The 19,694-nt window shown below is 44.5% G+C and overlaps 1 protein-coding gene across 1 annotated transcript in view; it reads right to left on the bottom strand.

The window, feature by feature from the left end:
• Positions 1-15,804: 15,804 nt before the first annotated feature.
• Positions 15,805-19,694, bottom strand: part of LOC144761592 (monocarboxylate transporter 10-like) — a 1,000,737-nt gene continuing 996,847 nt past the window's right edge. Inside the window, exon 10 of the mRNA XM_078646885.1 lies at positions 15,805-15,939. Within this exon, the coding sequence (XP_078503011.1) occupies positions 15,910-15,939 (30 nt within the window). The 3' untranslated portion in view covers positions 15,805-15,909. The remainder of the gene's footprint in view (positions 15,940-19,694) is intronic.

The following is a 19,694-nucleotide window of genomic DNA, read 5'->3' as shown; positions in this document are numbered from 1 at the left end:
GCACTCTCTGGAGTGGGAATAGTAATTTTTACCCATCCGCTATCCAACGCTTTCCCTACTGTTGCACTCTCTGGAGTGGGAATAGTAATTTTCCCCCTACGCTATCCAACTCTTTCCCTACTGTTCCACTCTTTGGAGTTGGAATAGTAATTTTACCCCTACGCTATCCAACTCTTTCCCTACTGTTGCGCCCTCTGGAGTTTGAATAGTAATTTTTACCAGTACGCCATCCAACGCTTTCCCTACTGTTGCACTCTCTAGAGTGGGAATAGTAATTTTTACCCACCCGCTATCCAACGCTTTCCCTACTGTTGCACTCACTGGAGTGGGAATAGTAATTTTTACCCACCCGCTATCCAACGCTTTCCCTATTGTTGCACTCTCTGGAGTGGGAATAGTAATTTTTCACCCTACGCTATCCAACTGTTTCCCTACTGTTGCACTCTTTGGAGTTGAAATAGTAATTTTACCCCTATGCTATCCAAAGATTTCCTTACTGTTGCACCCTCTGGAGTTTGAATAGTAATTTTTACCCTTACGCTATCCAATATTATTTATATTTATTTATGTATTTAATATGTTACATAATGTTGAATTTAATTAATTTTTAAAATATTGAAAGTATATTTAATTGTTTTTATTTATTAAATATAACTATTTATTATTATTTATGTTATTATTTTATGAGTGTTGATGTATTTTTAATTTATAGTATTTGTTAATATTTTTAATTAATTTAATAAATATATATATATTAATTAAGTATATATTATATATTGTATGTTTAATTTTAATTAAATGTTTAATATTAAATATGTATTATTTATTCATTTTAAACATTATAACAACATTTTAAATAAGTTTAAATTATATATAAGTATTATTTATTTAATTTAACTTTTTTTTTACAGAAAAAAACCCAATATTTTTAATTACGATATTTTTAACATCGATATTTTATTTTCGATATTTTTGTACTTACCATGTTGTAGATAGGGTGTCGATATACTTGCCTTCGATATTCCAGCGCCGATATTTTGTCTGTCGATATTTGCATTCTCGATATTCTGTCATAGATTAGTTTTACAGTGCTCTTGCGTTTGAATATGGGACCACTTCAGGAACATTCACGTGTGTTATAAATATAGCCACCCGCCTCACGCTGTTATACAATAAAGAGAGCTGTGTTTATACTCTTAACATCATGCTAGAGATAGTTACTTGTTAGAAAGCAGGATTAGTCCATCCCCGCAGTTATGCAATAACGTGTGTTGCGGCCTTGCTAATAAGATTACATGAGAGAACATTAAATTAAGCTAGACTATATGCACACAGTTAATAAGATTTATATATATACTTCACAGATTTACTGGAAAGAGAGAATTGAACATTGATGATGAATGAGCGAACTTACTAAAGGGCACAATCCATCTATTGTGAAGAATGATCACAAATATCGAGCATCTACTTTTTCAGTAAGTCATACCATTATACTCGTCTTTCAGGCCAATAGCGATGGCTAACGAACAGAGCTAATTAGGTACCTACCTTTTCCTAATTTTTGTAATAAATAGCGTTTGGAACGATTTCTCTGAAATACACTGTCTCTTTATAATATACAGGGCGACATTAACAATTGGGACAATCTATCCAGAATAAGGAATCCTCACGAGCAACGGGGATTGTTTTTACTAGTAAGTGATCCTTTATTTTAAATGATAGTGTTGTTTAATGGATCGGATTGTTTACTACTTAATTAGTCCATAACATCTGGAATGGATGGAGCCAAGCTGGCTCTCTCTAATATTTATAACCTCTTTATACAATTCCTTTATAATCAAGAAAGAACAAGACTGATTTGCCACCATATTCGGGAACATGATATCGAAATAAGTAAGTACTTAAGCACTCCGACCCCCACCATGAAAATTAGATCGAAATATATACACAATGAGGTTTTTTAATATTTGAAAGTGCGTTGAGATGGCACTGAACCGATATAATAATCATTCTGACATGTGGCGGATAAATAAATGACATGTATGGGTGACATATATTCTGACTACAATATAGGAAGTACCTTTAACCGATATTTGTATGTGTGTGGGCATAAACTGCGGGGTCTTATATGACTAATCACATGGCTACAAGGAAATTGGAATATCATAGTCTACATCTCAGTGATTTTCTAGATGGTGTAGACAAGTGACAATGACATGCTATAAGAGCGATACATTTTTGAGAAATTACAACACGTGTAACAACATGATGCTCTATATATTAAATGTCAATATATATTTGAATGTGCTCTAATAGTGATATGTAAAATATGTTTATTTGTAGATATACCTTGTTTTATCGTCGTTGCTGCAAAGGTTCTCTTGGAGACATACTTATCAACAACATAAGAAACAGCACTATAAGAAGGTATGATTGCGTTGATCGCATTTGATGTTTTTCAATGAATTGTTACTGAGAAGTGGTGCTCCATTCTATCGCATACTATGATATACAAAATATACAATACCATGTTATGCCAAGCAGCTGTGTTTTCTCCCTTTTGTGTTGATAAAATGAGGACGCTCTGAACCTATATACATAAATATACAAAAGTATGATGTGTCAAGTAGCTATGCTCCCCACCCTGTTTACAAAATTTGTGGTGTATATACATTGTGTAAATGGCTTCCCGGTGCATTAACCTAAGAACAGGACAATCATGATGCCTAATGTTCTATATGCAGTCATAGAATATTGTTCAAATACATATTATTCTACCGTATATTTGTTACAAATTCAATGCTTTTAACATGTATATATTGTAAATAGTGAGACGGCTGTTAGTACCTTACGAACCCGCGTCCGCTGTTATGCTACTCCGTGGATTTGGAACACTTGCCTGATAGCCCACCATCCACTCTTGATCATCCCGAAGGTATTGGAGTGAGTGTTGGATTTCCGCTGGGACACGTGGCCAGGATCAGGAGCAGGAGCAGAGCGGAGTGGAGTGGAGCCGCTGCGGAGCGAGGCTGCTGCGTGCAGGCAAGAGCAGGAGCCGGCGCAGAAAAGACCCGGGGTCGAGCGGAGGAGTGCAGTACAGGACTGAGCAGGTTGGTGTGGCTCCCCAGTGCCCACTGCTTTTCCCGCTCCCCCAAGTAACCCATTGCTAGCACCCGCAGCCCGAAAGCCTGCGGGCCCGCTTTCTCCATTCACACTTGCTTTTGCTTCCACCCTCGCTGTTCCATCCTCTCCCCACGTGCACAACATAAGGTAGCTCCGTGTGGGGAGGCTGGGATGCCAAAAAAACTGCGGGGTGAGTGAAAACCCAAAGCCCAAAAGTGAACGAGGGAGCAAGCCGGCGGCCCAGAGCAGAAGTTGTTGGTACGATACGGTACTGTGCGGCAGAGAACTGTGTGAGCCCAAAAGTCTCAGTAGCTGCAACTGAAGGCTCCTGAAGGCGGCAAGGAGAGTCCAGTAGCCGTCTGTCCTGCAGTGCTCTTGGGCAGAAGGGAAATGTACTGCTGAGCAGAGTGCCATCGTAGGAGAGACGGGGGGGTCAGCCCCAGAGGAGTAAGGACCCATAAGGACCCCCACAAGACCCCCAAAAGTGCTCCAAGTGACGGACACTGAGACAGCCAGTCCGTAGCCGCAGACCATACCAGTCCAGAGCCTCCAGTAGAACGTCTGCCACACAGCAAAAGATTGGCTCAAGCTCCACCCACGGACTTGTCGGCCTGCCGGCCTGCCAACCTGCTTGTCTTTAGTTCGGAGCTGCTTGGAACTGTAAAGAGTGGTGAGGAGTGGCGAGGAGGGCAGTTACTGGTGTCTGGTGTCTGGCGCTCAGCTTTGGGCAGGCAAGAGTCGTGCAACAAGTAGACATTTGCGTAACCCAGGTGTAATCCTTTCCTCCTCGTTGCCTTTGCCCCTGCCATACAGCCCCCGGAATTCAAGGAACCTAAGGGAGTGAGGTCAGTCGATCACAGGGCGTGGCCTAGGGTCTAGCACAAGCGCAGCTGGCGTTAGAGGCGGCTGCCAAGTAAGAGCCCGGGGGGCAGCCTTGGCCAATCTGACTAGGTCCGATTTGGCGGGCGGCACCTCCTGAGCGCTCTGCTCAACTGCAAGACCTGTCCCCTACCCCCTGAACCCAGCAGCTATCCAGTTACCACCGCCCAACCCTCACGCCCGCCTCAACCTCACTCTCCTGTGTAGGATAAAAATGCGCTCCGGAACCAAACGCCAGGCGTCATCAAACAAACCACCACGCAGCAAAAATTCTAAAAAGTCAGACGCCCCTACGCAAGCACAAGTACCTTCGCCCCTAGTCGTCTTGCGGCAAGCCGGTGGCATTGGCGACGGTGTGGGGACAACCGAGGTTGAAGGTCTCTCCCAGCCCCTAACCAGCCCGGGACGTTTACCAGGCTTTCAACAAAAGATCAATAAATTCTTCTTCCTAAAAGACCCCGTTTCAGCTCTGTTGGCACCAACAAGGGAATCAAGGAGCCTACCAAGTCCTATTCAACCAAACAGTACGACAAATCATAGCCACTCCGGGACCTCACACAGCGGCAAATTGCTAATGGAACATATCCAAATTTTAGAATCTTTCACTCAACATCCATCGGCGTCATTAACTGAGCAAGTACTGAAACCTACTAAAAAAAAGCGGAATTGGTTCGGGCAATGATTCACAACTCCAGTTTCTCACAGAAAAAAATGACAATAAACAAGACTGTGCAAAATCTAGGCCAACCTTCACCCATATCTCCTGGACAGGACTCACTGGAAATACTCTTCAATGCCTCCATCAAAAAATCGGACATTGGGGGCAAACTCTCACGATCCGGACCATCACAATTCCAAAATTGACCATGGTTCCGGTAAACCAAAAGTGCAGTCATTCAAGAGATTAACGAGGCCGGACGATCTTTTTTTCCCCCCGTCTGTCCTTCATCCATCTAACTCGGACCTTGTGTCATCGTTCCCGGTCCCACAACATTCCTTGCAAGAACTAAATAGTAGTGGAGCAAAACCGGAGCCCAGTGGCATCCACGCCCCAAAAATCAGTCGCTCCTACCATAAAACATAGAATCTTACTTGACGACAGTCCCGGAAACAACAGTAACCAACAAAAAAAATCAACCCAGTTGCACATATCAATTTCCTGATCAACTACAACCCCACCACGGGAAGAGCAAAAAAAGAGCTACTGCAGTGAAGTTCTCTCTGGCTCCTGGGGGAACTCCTTGATTAGCACTCTGGGTCAGGCCATAAAGGCCCTCAACTTTCAATCAGACAAGATGGAGGTCCAAATTGACTTGATCAATGTCATTTCAGAGCATATTGCTCAACTCAGCTCTAAAACAGATACAATTATTTCTCTTCTGACAAATAAAGAAACTACGGGATCATCCCTCCTAAAACTGCCTCCAACCAACATAGGTCCTGCAAGCCCCTTGCCCAACTGTGGTTGTGGGAGTATCATTAAGAAGCTGGCATCACTCCCCGTAATCCTGAAAGATATTCTGGGAGCAGTTAAAAAGGGTAACCACAAGACGTTAAAAGTAGCCCCACCAGGAGGAAACCTTAATATGAGGAATTCAAGCATTTCAATCGCTCACCTCTCGGAACATAAGAGTCCAGAAGGGGCTAGAGACTCCGCCATGTCACACCACTCAAAGGCTCAGCACAAAGCTTCTCCAAACTTGAATGTTTGGTCTCTTAAAGGTACGGAAAATCCTGATCCTCTGCTTCATGACAAGATGACTAAAAAGCAAAGAAAAAAAACGAGGAATGCCAGGTCTAAACCAAAAAGCAACCAAAAGATCACTATTGCCAATTTCTTTGAAAAACCTCCGATTGATCCTTCAATAGACATTGGACCTGCAACTATCCCTTCAAACACTACCATTAATCCGTCGGAAGGACGACCCTCCCTTCAGGCAAAAGTCCTGACCGCAAGCCCAAAACCGCGGATACAACCCGGCCATTCAGTCCAGGCATCACCTGAAGGTCAGAGCAAGCCCCCAAAGGTATTGGACTCCAGCACAAACATAAAACCAGCCTTGTCTCCCCTATCAGAATCAAGATCAATCACGAAAAGTCCTCGTTTTTCTTCAAAGGTAGGGCAGATACCCCCACAAGGAAATTTATCCACAACCGGGTCAATTTGCTCAGAAAAATCCGTCCACCGCATTTACCTTCATCAAGCACAAGTGGACGTCCCCCATCGTGGAGGACGCAACGAAGCAGCGACCAAATACACGCACAGGTAGCACACGAACTAACTCCCATAAAAATAATAAAAACTGGGACTGAGAGACAGTGCATTAAGCAAAAACCAAAGGTCCCAGCGGGACCAACCGAACACAAAATGCGAACTAACTACTCACATTTGACCAATTCTCCAATTATAATTACAAAAACCGGGCAAAATCGCAACTGCACAGTCCGGTCCAACCCCGCAATACAATCCAAAGACAACTACAACCCAAGAATCGTTCTTTCTCCCGTAAGGGGCACCTGGGAAAAAGGCCCTACAGGGAGCGAGATTAAAAAAACAACTACAACTTGCTCTGCAAACAACCTCAATTCTTTAGTTCGCCGACCACAAGACCCACCAGTAATTCTAACCGCAGAACTAGAGCCAATCCTAACATTTACCCCTGAATACGAGACAAAGGGCTTGCACGACATCCTAAACAGAGGAAACTTGTTAAGATTATTTGGCCTGGTTCCCGAGCTTAGTGGAATAACTTCACAAGATCTAGTTTCAGTTGAGTTCTGTCCAAAATCCGAGCACTCAAATTCCGAAGTCTCCGTTACCACTTGGGCCTCAACGGAGATAGCAGCAAAGATTTCTGAAAACAGAGGCCCATTCATACTTTGGGGTATCACCCTTACGCAACACACGCGCCCGAGATACCCTTCCCCTCTTGTAAAAAGCCTACAGATCACAAACAGGGTGAATACTTCCAACTGTAAGCAAATTTCATGTCTCCAGGGCGCCCGTTCAGCTACCATAGTCCAAGAATCCGGCGAGCCCGACAAATGTCCAACCCAATCTCACATTGGTGGGTCCCCCACACAGGATTGGTCATGGATTCCGTTTATCCTTAACCAAAAGTATTCCTAATAACCATGAACAGCCACCCCACCGTATATGGCACAACTCTGCGCTTAAGAAGACGGCTAAAACATCTAAAATAGACATCTGCAGTTGGAACATTCATGGGTTCAGTGGTATGGACCAAGACAGTGACACACAACAGTTTTTTCATAAACACGACATTCTTTTACTACAAGAGACGTGGAACCTGGCACCCCCGCCATCTCTGGCTTCACCGAATATCACATCCTAGCCGAGCGAACGTCCAAGTTTGGGCACCCGAGTGGAGGGCTATCCACATACATCTCACAGAGACTAAAATGGGAGCCAGAGCCACTGGACGTGGGACTTCGCTGGGTTCAGGTAACCAAGATCTCGATAAAACCGGATATGCAACTGTTAATAATAAACATCTACATTCACCCTGAGCAATCAAAAAAAAAGGAGAAATTGGCTGTCCTTATTAAACTCATAAAAACACTCCAGAAAACAAACTTCCAAAGCTCGCTGTTACTATCAGGCGATTTTAACCTTAATCTAATTCAAGAAGACCAAAACAAACGGACCTCATTGACAAAAACCCGGGCAGAGCCTATTGCATCAACCCTTAAGCAACTGTCACTGCAGGGATTAACAATTCTAAATCCCGTACTACCAGGCACAGCATCAGCACCACCAACGTACATGAGTGGCAAGTCATTATCAACCATCGACTTTACTTTTGTCAGTAACATCCTGTTTGACTCTGTAACGGATTATGAAATCATAACTCGAACAGAAAGTGACCACTTTCCACAAAATTTTTGTTTCAACTTAGGGGTGCCGGAGTCTGCCCAGTTAACTGTTCTCTCCCACCAGGCAGAGAAGTTTAATTTACGTAAACTGCGATGGAGGGGCAGTGGTACGAAAGCCATCTTCAAATCCGCAAGTAGCTTCTTCTCTCAACACAAAAACAGCCAAAATGAAGATTTGGTCGTATCCTGGACAAATCTGTTAGAATATTTGTCTCTTAAACACTCGGTTCACCCTGCACCGCAACATGGCCCGTTAGTCCCACGGGAACCCTGGTTTACCAACACCCTAAGGGAGGAAAAGAGAAAAATAGCCCGGGCACAACGGAAGGCATCAAGGATCATTACCCAGGGCCCCACGTCAAATCATCTTCTTGTTGGGAGATTAAGAAATAACTATCGTAAAATGGTGTGGAAAGCCAAGTCAAACCACAGGGAAGAGATATGGCTCAAACTGCTAGCAGCCAGTAAAAAGCGAAACACGAGGGACTTCTGGGGCATCATAAACAAATTAAACCATGCTGATGCAATATCTCAGGATCCCGGCATCAGCAAACAAAGCTGGGAAACCCACGTAAAAAACCTCTACTTAAAAAGGGAATCCTGTACTCCAATTAACCACCATCGCCCCAACAACATTTCAACGTCACTGTGCTTCTCGAAAGGTCTGTCAGACGAGTCATTAAGCTACCCTGACATAGGAAGGTCCAATCATCTGGGGTCCCAGCTGGACCTATTCTCCTGTGACAGAGTCAAAAGGTTTATTAACCATCTTAAAACTGAAGGCGCTCCAGGGCCCAATGGTATCCCCAACGCAGTATTTAAACATAACGCTGACTTTTGGGCAATTCATCTTTCCGCCTTGTTTAAACAAGTCTTTACTAGCAACCAGCAGCCCCCTTCATGGACAGGCAACATTATTCACCCAATTTTCAAGAAGGGAGACAGGAGATTACCGCAGAACTATCGGCTCATATCTCTAATCGACGTGGAAGCCAAACTATACGCTTCTTGTATACTGGAGGAGATCCAGCACTGGGCCGACACCAACAACCTAATCCCAAATTATCAGACGGGCTTCAGAAAAGGGACAGGGACCACAACAAATCTTACAGCTCTAGCACTCATGATGGAAAGAGCCAAAACCAACAACAATCGGCTATATGGCTGCTTTATTGATATCAGAGCGCCATTTGACCGAGTCAGCAGGGGGAGACTTTGGGCAAAACTTACCGAGTGGGGGCTGTCAAAAAATGTTCTCAACGCTCTCATGCTCCTCTATACAGACACTTGGGCCAGGGTGAAACAAGGACAGGGTTCAAGCCTTACGTCTAAAATTTCAACTGAGGACGGATTAAAACAGGGCTGCGTCCTGGCTCCATGTTTATTCAATCTCTACCTGGCAGATCCTGGAAAAAGGCTTGGCCAAATTGCAAGCCATGCTCCGAAGCTCGGAAACATCCCAATGCCAATAATCCAATTTGCCGACGATATTGTGCTCCTAAGCAGAACCCTGATAGGGTTGCAAAGGCTGATAAACGCTCTAAATCTCTATCTGGACGAGGAACATCTGGAACTAAATAGAGATAAGACAAAAGTAATACGTCTTATCGAGCGAAAACCCATCAAATTCAATTGGTCATTTAACCATCTTGCCTTAGGGGTACAGCCCTACTATCGGTACTTGCGGGTCACCCTAGCCAAAGACAATTAAAAAAAAGAACATTCTGTGGTGCTAAAAGCGAAATCCCAAACTTTAATTTATGGATACGGGCGTCTCCTACAAAAACTGGGAGGCCCAAATTATACCCATCTTCTTAAAGTAATGGCCGCTCAGATCTTACCAGCTTTGTCCTACGGTCTGGTTACCTGGCTTGGGGGGGAGGCTGGTATACTAAACACTCTGCAAAACAAAATCTATAAAGTGGTATTTAAATTACCGAAGTGCGCCTCGCCAGCCCAGGTGCGTCTCGAATTTGGTCTTCAGAATCAAATCTTCAGGTCCAAATCAAGGTTCGTTAAATTTTGCCACAAACTCCATGCTGCTGATCCACATACATTAAATATTCTCTGTTGGCAGGAAATCAATATTGTCCCTACCCAGCGCTGGGCCACCCATCTTCAAATTTGCCTTTCGGACCTCGGATTGCTTGAAGCATGGAACAAAAAAATAGACCAGGCTAGTTTTTGTAAAATTACCAACTTAAATACAAAACTGAAGTCATTACTGGTAGACAAACAAACATTGACCCTTCGACGCCACGCCTGGACCGTTATTTCCTCCTACCAACTTCAACAGCCTCAGGCTTACTTGGCAACACACTTTAGCCAACACTTAAAAAAGATTCTCATCAACCTCCGCATGGGCCTTCACGAGTCCAAGGACCTAAGACCTTCCTGGAAATCTCAAGACAACTGCCCAAAATGTAGACTCTGCGGCTACCGAAACAAATCTTTAATTCACTTATTTTGTGTGTGCCCATTCCTCATGGTAGCCAGAAAACAGTTTTTACGGGACATTTTAAATAAAATGAACATAAGAACATGTCACCAGGCCGTTATAATTTGTCTGGGAGGTTCATCACCAATCCTGAATTGTAGGGGTCTTAAATTTATGATTGAAATTGGAAAGCAGCTACAGGTCTGTGCATGATCTTGTTACACACTGCCTGAGGCTACTCCCCCACGACGTTCGCAACGGGACCCGACAAAGTTTTAACTTTTTCTTTTACCTTTGACATTATCTTTTGTTTTAGCAATTTAATGAAATTTGTTTTGTGCATTTAGGCCAACTGTACCTTTGCTATTGTAAGGATTTTTATTAATTCAACAATAAAAAAAATTTCAATTTCAATATATATTGTAAATAGTGTTTTGTAATTGACGGGAGAGAGGACGTGTCGATCGCTCCGGGTTTACAGCTATGAGGTAACCTTGCAAGAAGGAATATCCCTACAATTTTCATGGGTACAAAGTGAAGAAACCCTAAAGACGAGAAGAAAACCGTCTTCGAGTATCAAACAGGGACCCCATACATGATTTTAAAGGTTAAATCCAAGCAAATAACTACAAGTGATCTTGCGCAGATTTAAAGTCGCAAGAATTGAATTAGACACAGGAGACATTATTCTCCCCGTTTTAAATAACTGAGGCTTGCTAACAACTGCATAGAGGATCCACTGTTAATCAATCCTCAAGGGTGCAGAATCTTAAAGATATAAGATCAATGACAATACACTCAAAACTGAAGAACCATTGTTTTTAAGTAAAGGTTTGTCCTGAAGAAGGTGTTAAAACAGCACAACGCACCGAAACGCGTCGACAAAGGACTTTCTTCCATCATTTTATATTTGATGTTATGATGTTATCATTTTTTAATGTGTGAATATTATTCTGTATTGATTAATTTTAATTTGAGTTGGAACCACTATAGGGATTACTATATGTATTAGAGAATCATTTTTTGAGGATATGTTTTTATGAAAATGTTATGGAATAAATGAATTCAAATGTTTTTAATCAGAATAAAAAATTTGAGAGACAAAAGCAACCCTAGTTTCGTGCAGATATAATTATCCGTGCCACTATTGAACACTAAAAAGTGATATTAGTGTGTAGGCCTTCTGGTCACAAATAGATAGTGAGTAACACAGAAAGGGATTCTTTTTGATACTCAAGTAGCTATGCTCCCCACCCTGTTTACAAAATTTGTGGTGTATATACATTGTGTAAATGGCTTCCCGGTGCATTAACCTAAGAACAAGACAATCATGATGCCTAATGTTCTATATGCAGTCATAGAATATTGTTCAAATACATATTATTCTACCTTATATTTGTTACAAATTCAATGCTTTTAACATGTATATATTGTAAATAGTGTTTTGTAATTGCCTCTAGCCCTGAAGAAGTCCCAAGAGAGATGAAATGCGTTGGTGGCAAAGCAATTGTGTGGTGTTTTTAAAATCAAGAAAAAGGAGAATAATTGAATTTCAATAAAGGATTTGATATATTTGGGCTAAAAAATTCCACGGACCTGATAATAATCGCCTCGGTGCCTATTCCAATCATGGAGTCCCACTCTGCAACTCTGGCCAATAGCTTGCTTAATCTCCACAACGGCCCCCACAACGCTAAGGATGCCTGGCCTCCACCTGGGGGGTGCCCAGGAGTGGACACCTCACAGGGAAAGCCAAAATGGGTTCCACAGCGGTATTCGTGCAAGCGCCTTGAGACCCTTGCGGGTGAGTAGTGCGCTATACAAGTATCAATTTACAATTTACATTTACAATCAAGACATATGTCTGCTTAATACTTTTGTTAGGAAAGTCTTTTCTGTTTGGGACATTTTCTTCCATTGATTAACACATAGGGGTCGATTCCGATCCGGTAAAAAGCGCTCCAAATCGTCGTACGGAGCATTTTTTCCCCGTACGAATCGTACCTGTAAACGTCCCGTACGTACGATGAAGTACGATTCGTACCAGGAGCCGTACTCCGTACGAGTCGTACAAGACACCGTACGACTCTAATCTCCGTACGATTCTCCCTCGGAACCCGCTGTACGCGACATCTGTACGGTTCGCGGCTGGTTTTTACGACCTAGCAAGTACGATACGTGTTGGGTACGCACCGTGCAACCCTTTTTCTACGGGAGCTGAAAACAGCCGTTAAAGCAGAGTTTGCGCCGAAACAGGTACGGAAGGGCCCCCCCGGGTACGGTGCGTACCCCCCATGATCACAGGGGTACGCACCGTACCTCTGCGATCATGGGGTGTACGAGCCGTACCCCCATTGTACGATCGGTGTACGAGCCGTACCCCATGGACGATCGGTGTACGAGCCGTACCCCCCTTTGTACGATCGGTGTACGAGCCGTACCCCATGTACGATCGGTGTACGATCGGTGTACGAGCTGTACCCCCCTTTGTATGATCGGTGTACGAGCCGTACCCCATGTACGATCGGTGTACGAGCCGTACCCCATGTACGATGGGTGTACGGCTCGTACACCGATCGTACAAAGGGGGGTACAGCTCGTACACCGATCGTACATGGGGTATGGCTCGTACACCGATCGTACAAAGGGGGGTACGGCTCGTACACCGATCGTACATGGGGTACGGCTCGTACACCGATCGTACAAAGGGGGGTACGGCTCGTACACCGATCGTACAAAGGGGGGTACGGCTCGTACACCGATCGTACAATGGGGGTACAGCTCGTACACCCCATGATCGCAGGGGTACGGTGCGTACCCCTGCGATTATGGGGGGTATGGACCGTACGGTGTGTATGTGTTTGTGTGCTTTTCCGTACGACTCGCCCTTAGCTGACGTGGACCGTACGAATCGCGTCCTCATACCCCGGTCCGGATCGTACTCGTCGGGTCGTACGGCATGTGTACGAGTCGTACGGTATGTGTACGAGTCATACGGTTCACGGTTTCAGCCTTGCAATACGTACGGATCACGACGATTCGGACGGATTCACGGAATACGGATCGTACTTCGCGACTCGGACGGACAGGTACGATTCGTACGGAGAGGGCTCCGGATACAAATCGTACGGACGTTTTTTTTCCCGAATCGGAATCGACCCCTTAGTGTACTATATCAGCTATACTAATAAGAACATACTCCTCTCTGGTGCAGGGTCAGTCTAGAGCTTAGTAACTGGGTTTTTTTCACCGCCAAAGTGGGATGTATGTGGGTTACATTCCAAACCCATTGCACCGAGGTTAGGAACCAAGCTAATAGGCCGACTTGGTAGTGATGACTTTGGCCCTCTATAAATGTAAATACTAATCACATGCCAACACAAAGCCTCCAGACCTCTCCAGCTGCTGCCTGTTTTGTTTTGTGGGGCAAATCTCCTCTCGCCTCACCGAACAGTCATTAATCTGTATTAACCTCTTACCTACTGGAAGCTACAACCTGTGGCCAGGGTTGGACTAGGAAAGAAAATAGTCCAAGGCACCAAAATAAAAAGTGGGCAGCATTAGTGAATTCGAAAACTAGAAAAGTTGCCCATGTTTGCAAATTGCAGCAGCTTTTAACTTGTAATGACTTGTTGCATAAATATTTGCAAGGTATTGTAGACTGAATGGATTTGAACTTACTCCAGGCAACCTTCGTTTTAAAATCCAAGAAATCCACAGCACAAACCCTCCCTACACATCATAACACAAGCCAAAACAGTAAAAAAAGGCCCACACACTTAGCAGACTGGCCAGCCCATCAGGCACTACCTGATTGCCTTATAGGATAGTCCAACCCTGCCTGTGACTGATATTAAACTATGTCTCTCTCTGACAAAGTAAACTGGGAACTGAGGCCCAAACCCCCTACCAGCGTCCCATCTTCCGCGCTCACTGTGGGACCAGCTCTTTATTCATTTTAGAGTCAACAAACACCTTACAACTAAACATTAAAAACATCCTCCCTCTGACTACTGACTAACCTTACTCCATCCTCTCAAAAAAAAAAGTTCTAACGGAAATCATCAAAAGATAGCACAACCTTGTGCTCATGCTAATTCTCTGCATGCGATGACGACAAAGTGTTATAGCAGGGTAGACAGACACTTTTACACCATTGTCCTTACCTGTTAAACACTGTGTTCTATTATGTTTGCCTCCAATTGAAATCGCCATCTCATCACTATCTCATAACTGGTGTCCAACTTCTTCCCTGCTGCATCAGCGGTATGTTTTCCCTGCTTTATTTTACATCTGTAAGTGAACAGTTTCTCCTCATAGCTGTCTGTAAGAAATATTTTTCAGTGTACACTTCACAGAATACATAAAATGGGACAGATGACATTTTGACACTGGGAGAGGAAAAACTAATTTTGGTACCTGGAAGATGTTGAAATTGCGACAGGCAATACAGTGACACCACACAAAGAATACACTGAAACTGGAAGGGTGTACCGTGAGGAGTGGTACGAGTTGTACATTGACTGGGGTCGGGAAAAAACTTGCTAGCTTGGGATGCCTTAAACATACCCAGGGACTGGGAACAAACATCCTTCAGGTCATTATTACAGCGTGAAAGAATCAATGTACAAGGAGAGAATGACAGATACCCAGAGGCATGGCCACACAGACAGGGAGATATGAGCATGGAGACATGGACCATCGCACGAGGACAGGGAGACATTAACACATTCCCAGTGTGGTGATGATGGGGTGGCATGAAGTGGAGAAATCTCAGTGTACTACAAACTCATTCCACATACTCTACAAGTAACTGTGCGCAAAGTTATTCCTTCTCGGAAATGACCCCTTTAGGGAGTTCCTTTCACGAAAGATCTATCCCAACCAGAAAACAGGTTACCACGGGTCAGTTGAGCCCATCAGCAGTACTGCCTTTAGATAATTGTAACATGATCTAAAACTACAAATTGGTACTTTCTCCTTCAGGATGTAAATAGGTTCATTGGAGCACCAATGTTGTTCATTACTCTCTTACAGGAATCCACATTAATGGTACCAAAGATACCTTTGTCTGCCCACCTGACTTAGCAGACATCTGGAACTGGACAGTCGGAAATGACCTGCAATTCCTCTCCACACCCATGATCATCCTAATAGAAGTTTTGATAATGTGTTTCTTTAAAAAAAAATCTGAAATGTTCCACTCTAGTAACTTTATAAGCTAAATAGAGTAGCAGGTTCCTGTGCACTGGGGTACTACTAGATGTTGCTAGCTTCAAACTCAGGATGCAAGGTATCCATGTAATGAGAAATTTCCTAGTTATCACAAAGGAAAGTTTCAATTCTATTAAGGACGCGGAGGCGAGGATTTTGCTAGTCCTTTCTCCATTTTATTGGACAGCAAGTTAAAAGTAAGAAACAAAAAAACATTAAAAACATGGACTACCCAAACCAACATGGCAGCGGTAGTCATGGTAGCACATCAACCAATAAGAGTCCATCAATCAGCATATAGGGATTCCCAGCCGGTAGTCCTTCCTCTTTCTTGGGTGCTGCCGCAGGAAAGAAGTCATCTATCCACTAGTCCGCTTTCTGATCGGAGCCTAGGGAAGAGAAAAAATAATAATATCTTGTCCAGAACAATGTTGAACGAAGTCAAGAACATTGCAATGGAGTAAATAAACAATTGCAGAAAGATGAAAAACATAATTGAACAGTAATCCAATATATACCATAAGATACAGAATAAAAGTTACTTCCCTTAGACGAAGAAGAAATCATCAGAATCCAGTCTTGGGAGGGAAGGCTCGATAAAGCCTGGGTGTGAAAATCCTCGCCTCCGCGTCCTTAATAGAATTGAAACTTTCCTTTGTGATAACTAGGAAATTTCTCATTCTATGTCAGGAAGCGAAGGCGAGGATTTTGCTAGTTCAAAGCTTACTCACCACCAGCGATGCAGCCTCATTGATTGGTTTAAAGTAGAACTTTTTGAAAGTTGACTCCGAAGACCAATCCGCAGCATTCATAATATCTTCCAAGCGTCCCCCTACCTGTACAGCCTTGGAAGCCATTGCACCTTTAGTGGAATGAGCCCAAAAGTCAGTGATATTAATTCCAGCTTCGGACATAATCCACCTGACCCATCTGGCAATGGTGGGAGAGGAAACTGCTTTAAAAGGTTTTTTAACCGCAATAAGTAATTGTCTCTCGCCCGGAGGACGGAGTTCAAGAGTAACATCCTCATAAGATTTGAGGCAACGAACAACACAGAGCTTAGGTGAATCTGGGAATGCTGGATAAGATACTGACCTGGTATTACATTTGGTTCTTCTTGAAACTGTAAACGTAACACCCTCCGGGGTAAACACCCTGGCCATATCCAGAGCACGAACATCCGAAGCTCGCTTACAAGAAATCAAGCAGAGAAGAATCGCCAATTTTGCAGAAAGTTCCTTGCGCGAAAGGTACTGATTATCCTGCCAGGACTTAAGGAAATTCAAAACCACAGTAACATCCCATAACCCAGAATAACGGGGTTCTGGGGGACGCGAAAGGCGAATACCCTTGAGGAGTTTACAAACCCAAGGATGCTCACCCACCGGAGAGCCATCAACAAGAGCATGACCAGCAGAAATTGCCGACCTGAAGGAATTAATGGTGCTGTATGCCAATTTCTTTTGGAAAAGATCAGCGAGGAAGTTAATCACGTCAGTGACAGAGGAGCCCATGGGATCCAGGTGTTTTGCCACACACCAACGAACCCATCTGTTCCAGGCTGATCTATAACGCCTAGTGGTGTTGGGGGCCCAGGCTCCTCCAATGAGGAGCTCAGCGTCTTTCGAAAGCGAGTCGCAAGACCAACGTCCCCTGAAATCCTCCAGGCCATGAGATGTAGATGGCCTTGGAGAACTAGAGGATGCGGGTGACCCAAAGGATCCGTCAGAATGTGATTGAACAACGGTAACCGAAGAGGTCTGTCCCAGGACAGCTCTAGAAGAGAAGGAAATCAGCATTGGGCTCTCCAGATTGGAGTGATCAAAATCAGAGAAGCTCTCTGTCTGCGGACCTGAGCTGCTACCCTCTGAATGAAAAGGAAAGGAGGAAACGCATAAGCTGGAAACTGGGACCAGTCCTGTAGGAAGGCATCCACTGCTTACGCACCCGGGTCCGGTTTCCAGCTGTAGAAGCGGGGAAGTTGGGCGTTCCATCTGGACGCAAACAAGTCCATCTCTGGCAGACCCCAAAGGTCCGAAATTTTCTGAAATACCGAATGATCCAGCCTCCAATCGCTGGCATCCCGAAAGTTCCTGGATTGCCAATCCGCCACCATGTTCAGATCGCCTGGGAGATACTCCGCTGTGACCGAAATCTGACGAAGAAGGCAGTAGTTCCAGAAGTCCTTCGCAAGATCCGCTAGGACCTTGGAGTGAGTGCCGCCCAAACGATTGATATATCTGACTGCAGTCGTGTTGTCCATCCGGAGAAGAACACAACACGAGACCTTGGTCGTGGTGAAAGAGCGGATTGCGAAAGAACCCACGAGGAGCTCCAAGCAATTGATGTGGAGGTGAAGTTCGTCCACCTGCCGCCCACCGAGAGGCAGCCGCACCGGGCACCCCAACCCTGGCGGCTGGCATCCGATTCGATCACAAGATCCGGACGGGAACCGAAAATCGCCTTCCCGTTCCACGAATCCATGTGATCCAACCACCAAAGAAGTTCTGACCGGGCTTCTAAATTTAAGGAAATCAGTTCCGAGTAAGTGAGACCCTTGCGAAGGTGAAACGCTTTTAGTCTCTGGAGAGCCCTGTAATGAAGAGGGCCTGGAAAAATGGCCTGGATCGATGAAGACAGTAAGCCCACAATCCTGGCCAATTGACGGAGGGATATTCGATCCCGACGGAGAACTTTGCGAATCTCCTTCTTGATCTTGGAGATCTTTTGAGAAGGAAGATGAAGCGTTGCGTCCGTAGTTATGATCAGAAATCCAAGGAAAGTAATTTCCTGACGAGGAATTAAATCCGACTTCTGGGTATTGATGATGAAGCCCAGTGACTGAAGAAGGGAAATTGTAACCTGAAGGTGGTGAAGAAGGAGGTTTTTGGACTGATTCATTAAAAGAATGTCGTCCAGGTAAATTATTAGGCGAATCCCCATGGTACGGAGATGTTCTACCACCGGGCGCAGGAGTTTGGTAAAGCACCAAGGTGCTGAGGAAAGACCAAAGGGGAGCGAGCGAAATTCGTAAACTTGATCCTTCCACAGGAACTGGAGGAACCGACAATGAGGAGGGAAGATTGGAACTGAAAGATAAGCATCCTTCAGATCCAAGCGAACCAACCAATCGTTTTGTAACAGAAGGTCCCTCAACAGATGGATGCCCTCCATCTTGAAATGTCTGTAAATCAGCCATTCGTTGAAGGAACGGAGGTTGATTACCGGTCTGAACCCTTTGTCTTTCTTCTCCACAAGAAAGATATTGCTGAGGAAACCATTTGGGTGAAGAAAAGAGGGGATAATGGCGCCTTTTTGTAACATAGCCCGAACTTCCAAGTCTATAAGCTCCTGCTCTGTGACTGAAAAAACTAGAGGGCGAGGACGAGAAAGTTGAACGGGGGAACCGTAAAACTCGATGTGAAACCCCTGAACGGTCTCCAGAACCCAAGGGTCTGATGTTATCGACGACCAGGCCTGGGGAAACAACGCTAACCTTCCCCCCATTCGAACCGGGGATATGATGCAAAATCTTACCATTAAATCCTCTGGAGTTGGACTGGTTACCACCACGTCCCCTGCCTTGGCCTCTGCCACCTCTGGAAGGGTAAAAGGAACCCTGTCGTCCATCATTCCAGCCGTTGTTTTTTCTGGATTGACCTCTATTGGGGCCTTGCTGGAATTGGCGGCCGGAAGAGCGACCCCTGCCTCTGCCGGCCCCGCCAAAAACCTTTTTAGGAAAAAACTTCTTCATAGAAGCTTGTGCTTTGTCTAGGGCAGAAAGGGTAGCAACAAACTTTCCTAACTCCTTCACAAAGGGGTCCCCAAACAAAGCACCTTGCGCAATCGGGCCCGCTTCTGATGACGACAACTCTCCCAGTTTTGGATCAATCTTAAGTAACAAGGATCGTCGACGCTCTGCTGAAAGAGCACAATTAGCATTACCAAGAAGGCACATAGCCCTTTGCGACCAACCAGCAATATCATCAACCGAGAGAGGCACGCCTGAATCTTTAGAACGTTGGGCTAATTCAATTATTTTTGTCAGGGGACCAACTACATCCAGCAGTTTATCCTGACAGGCTTTCCAAGACCTATCTATACCCTTTTTAGGGTCTTTGATATACTTGGCAAAGAAGGTGCA

This window comes from Lissotriton helveticus, chromosome 6 (genome assembly GCF_964261635.1).
Source record: "Lissotriton helveticus chromosome 6, aLisHel1.1, whole genome shotgun sequence".
Classification (NCBI taxonomy): domain Eukaryota; kingdom Metazoa; phylum Chordata; class Amphibia; order Caudata; family Salamandridae; genus Lissotriton; species Lissotriton helveticus.
The sequence above is the reverse complement of the archived record's forward strand: the minus strand, read 5'-3'. Positions and strand labels throughout refer to the sequence as shown.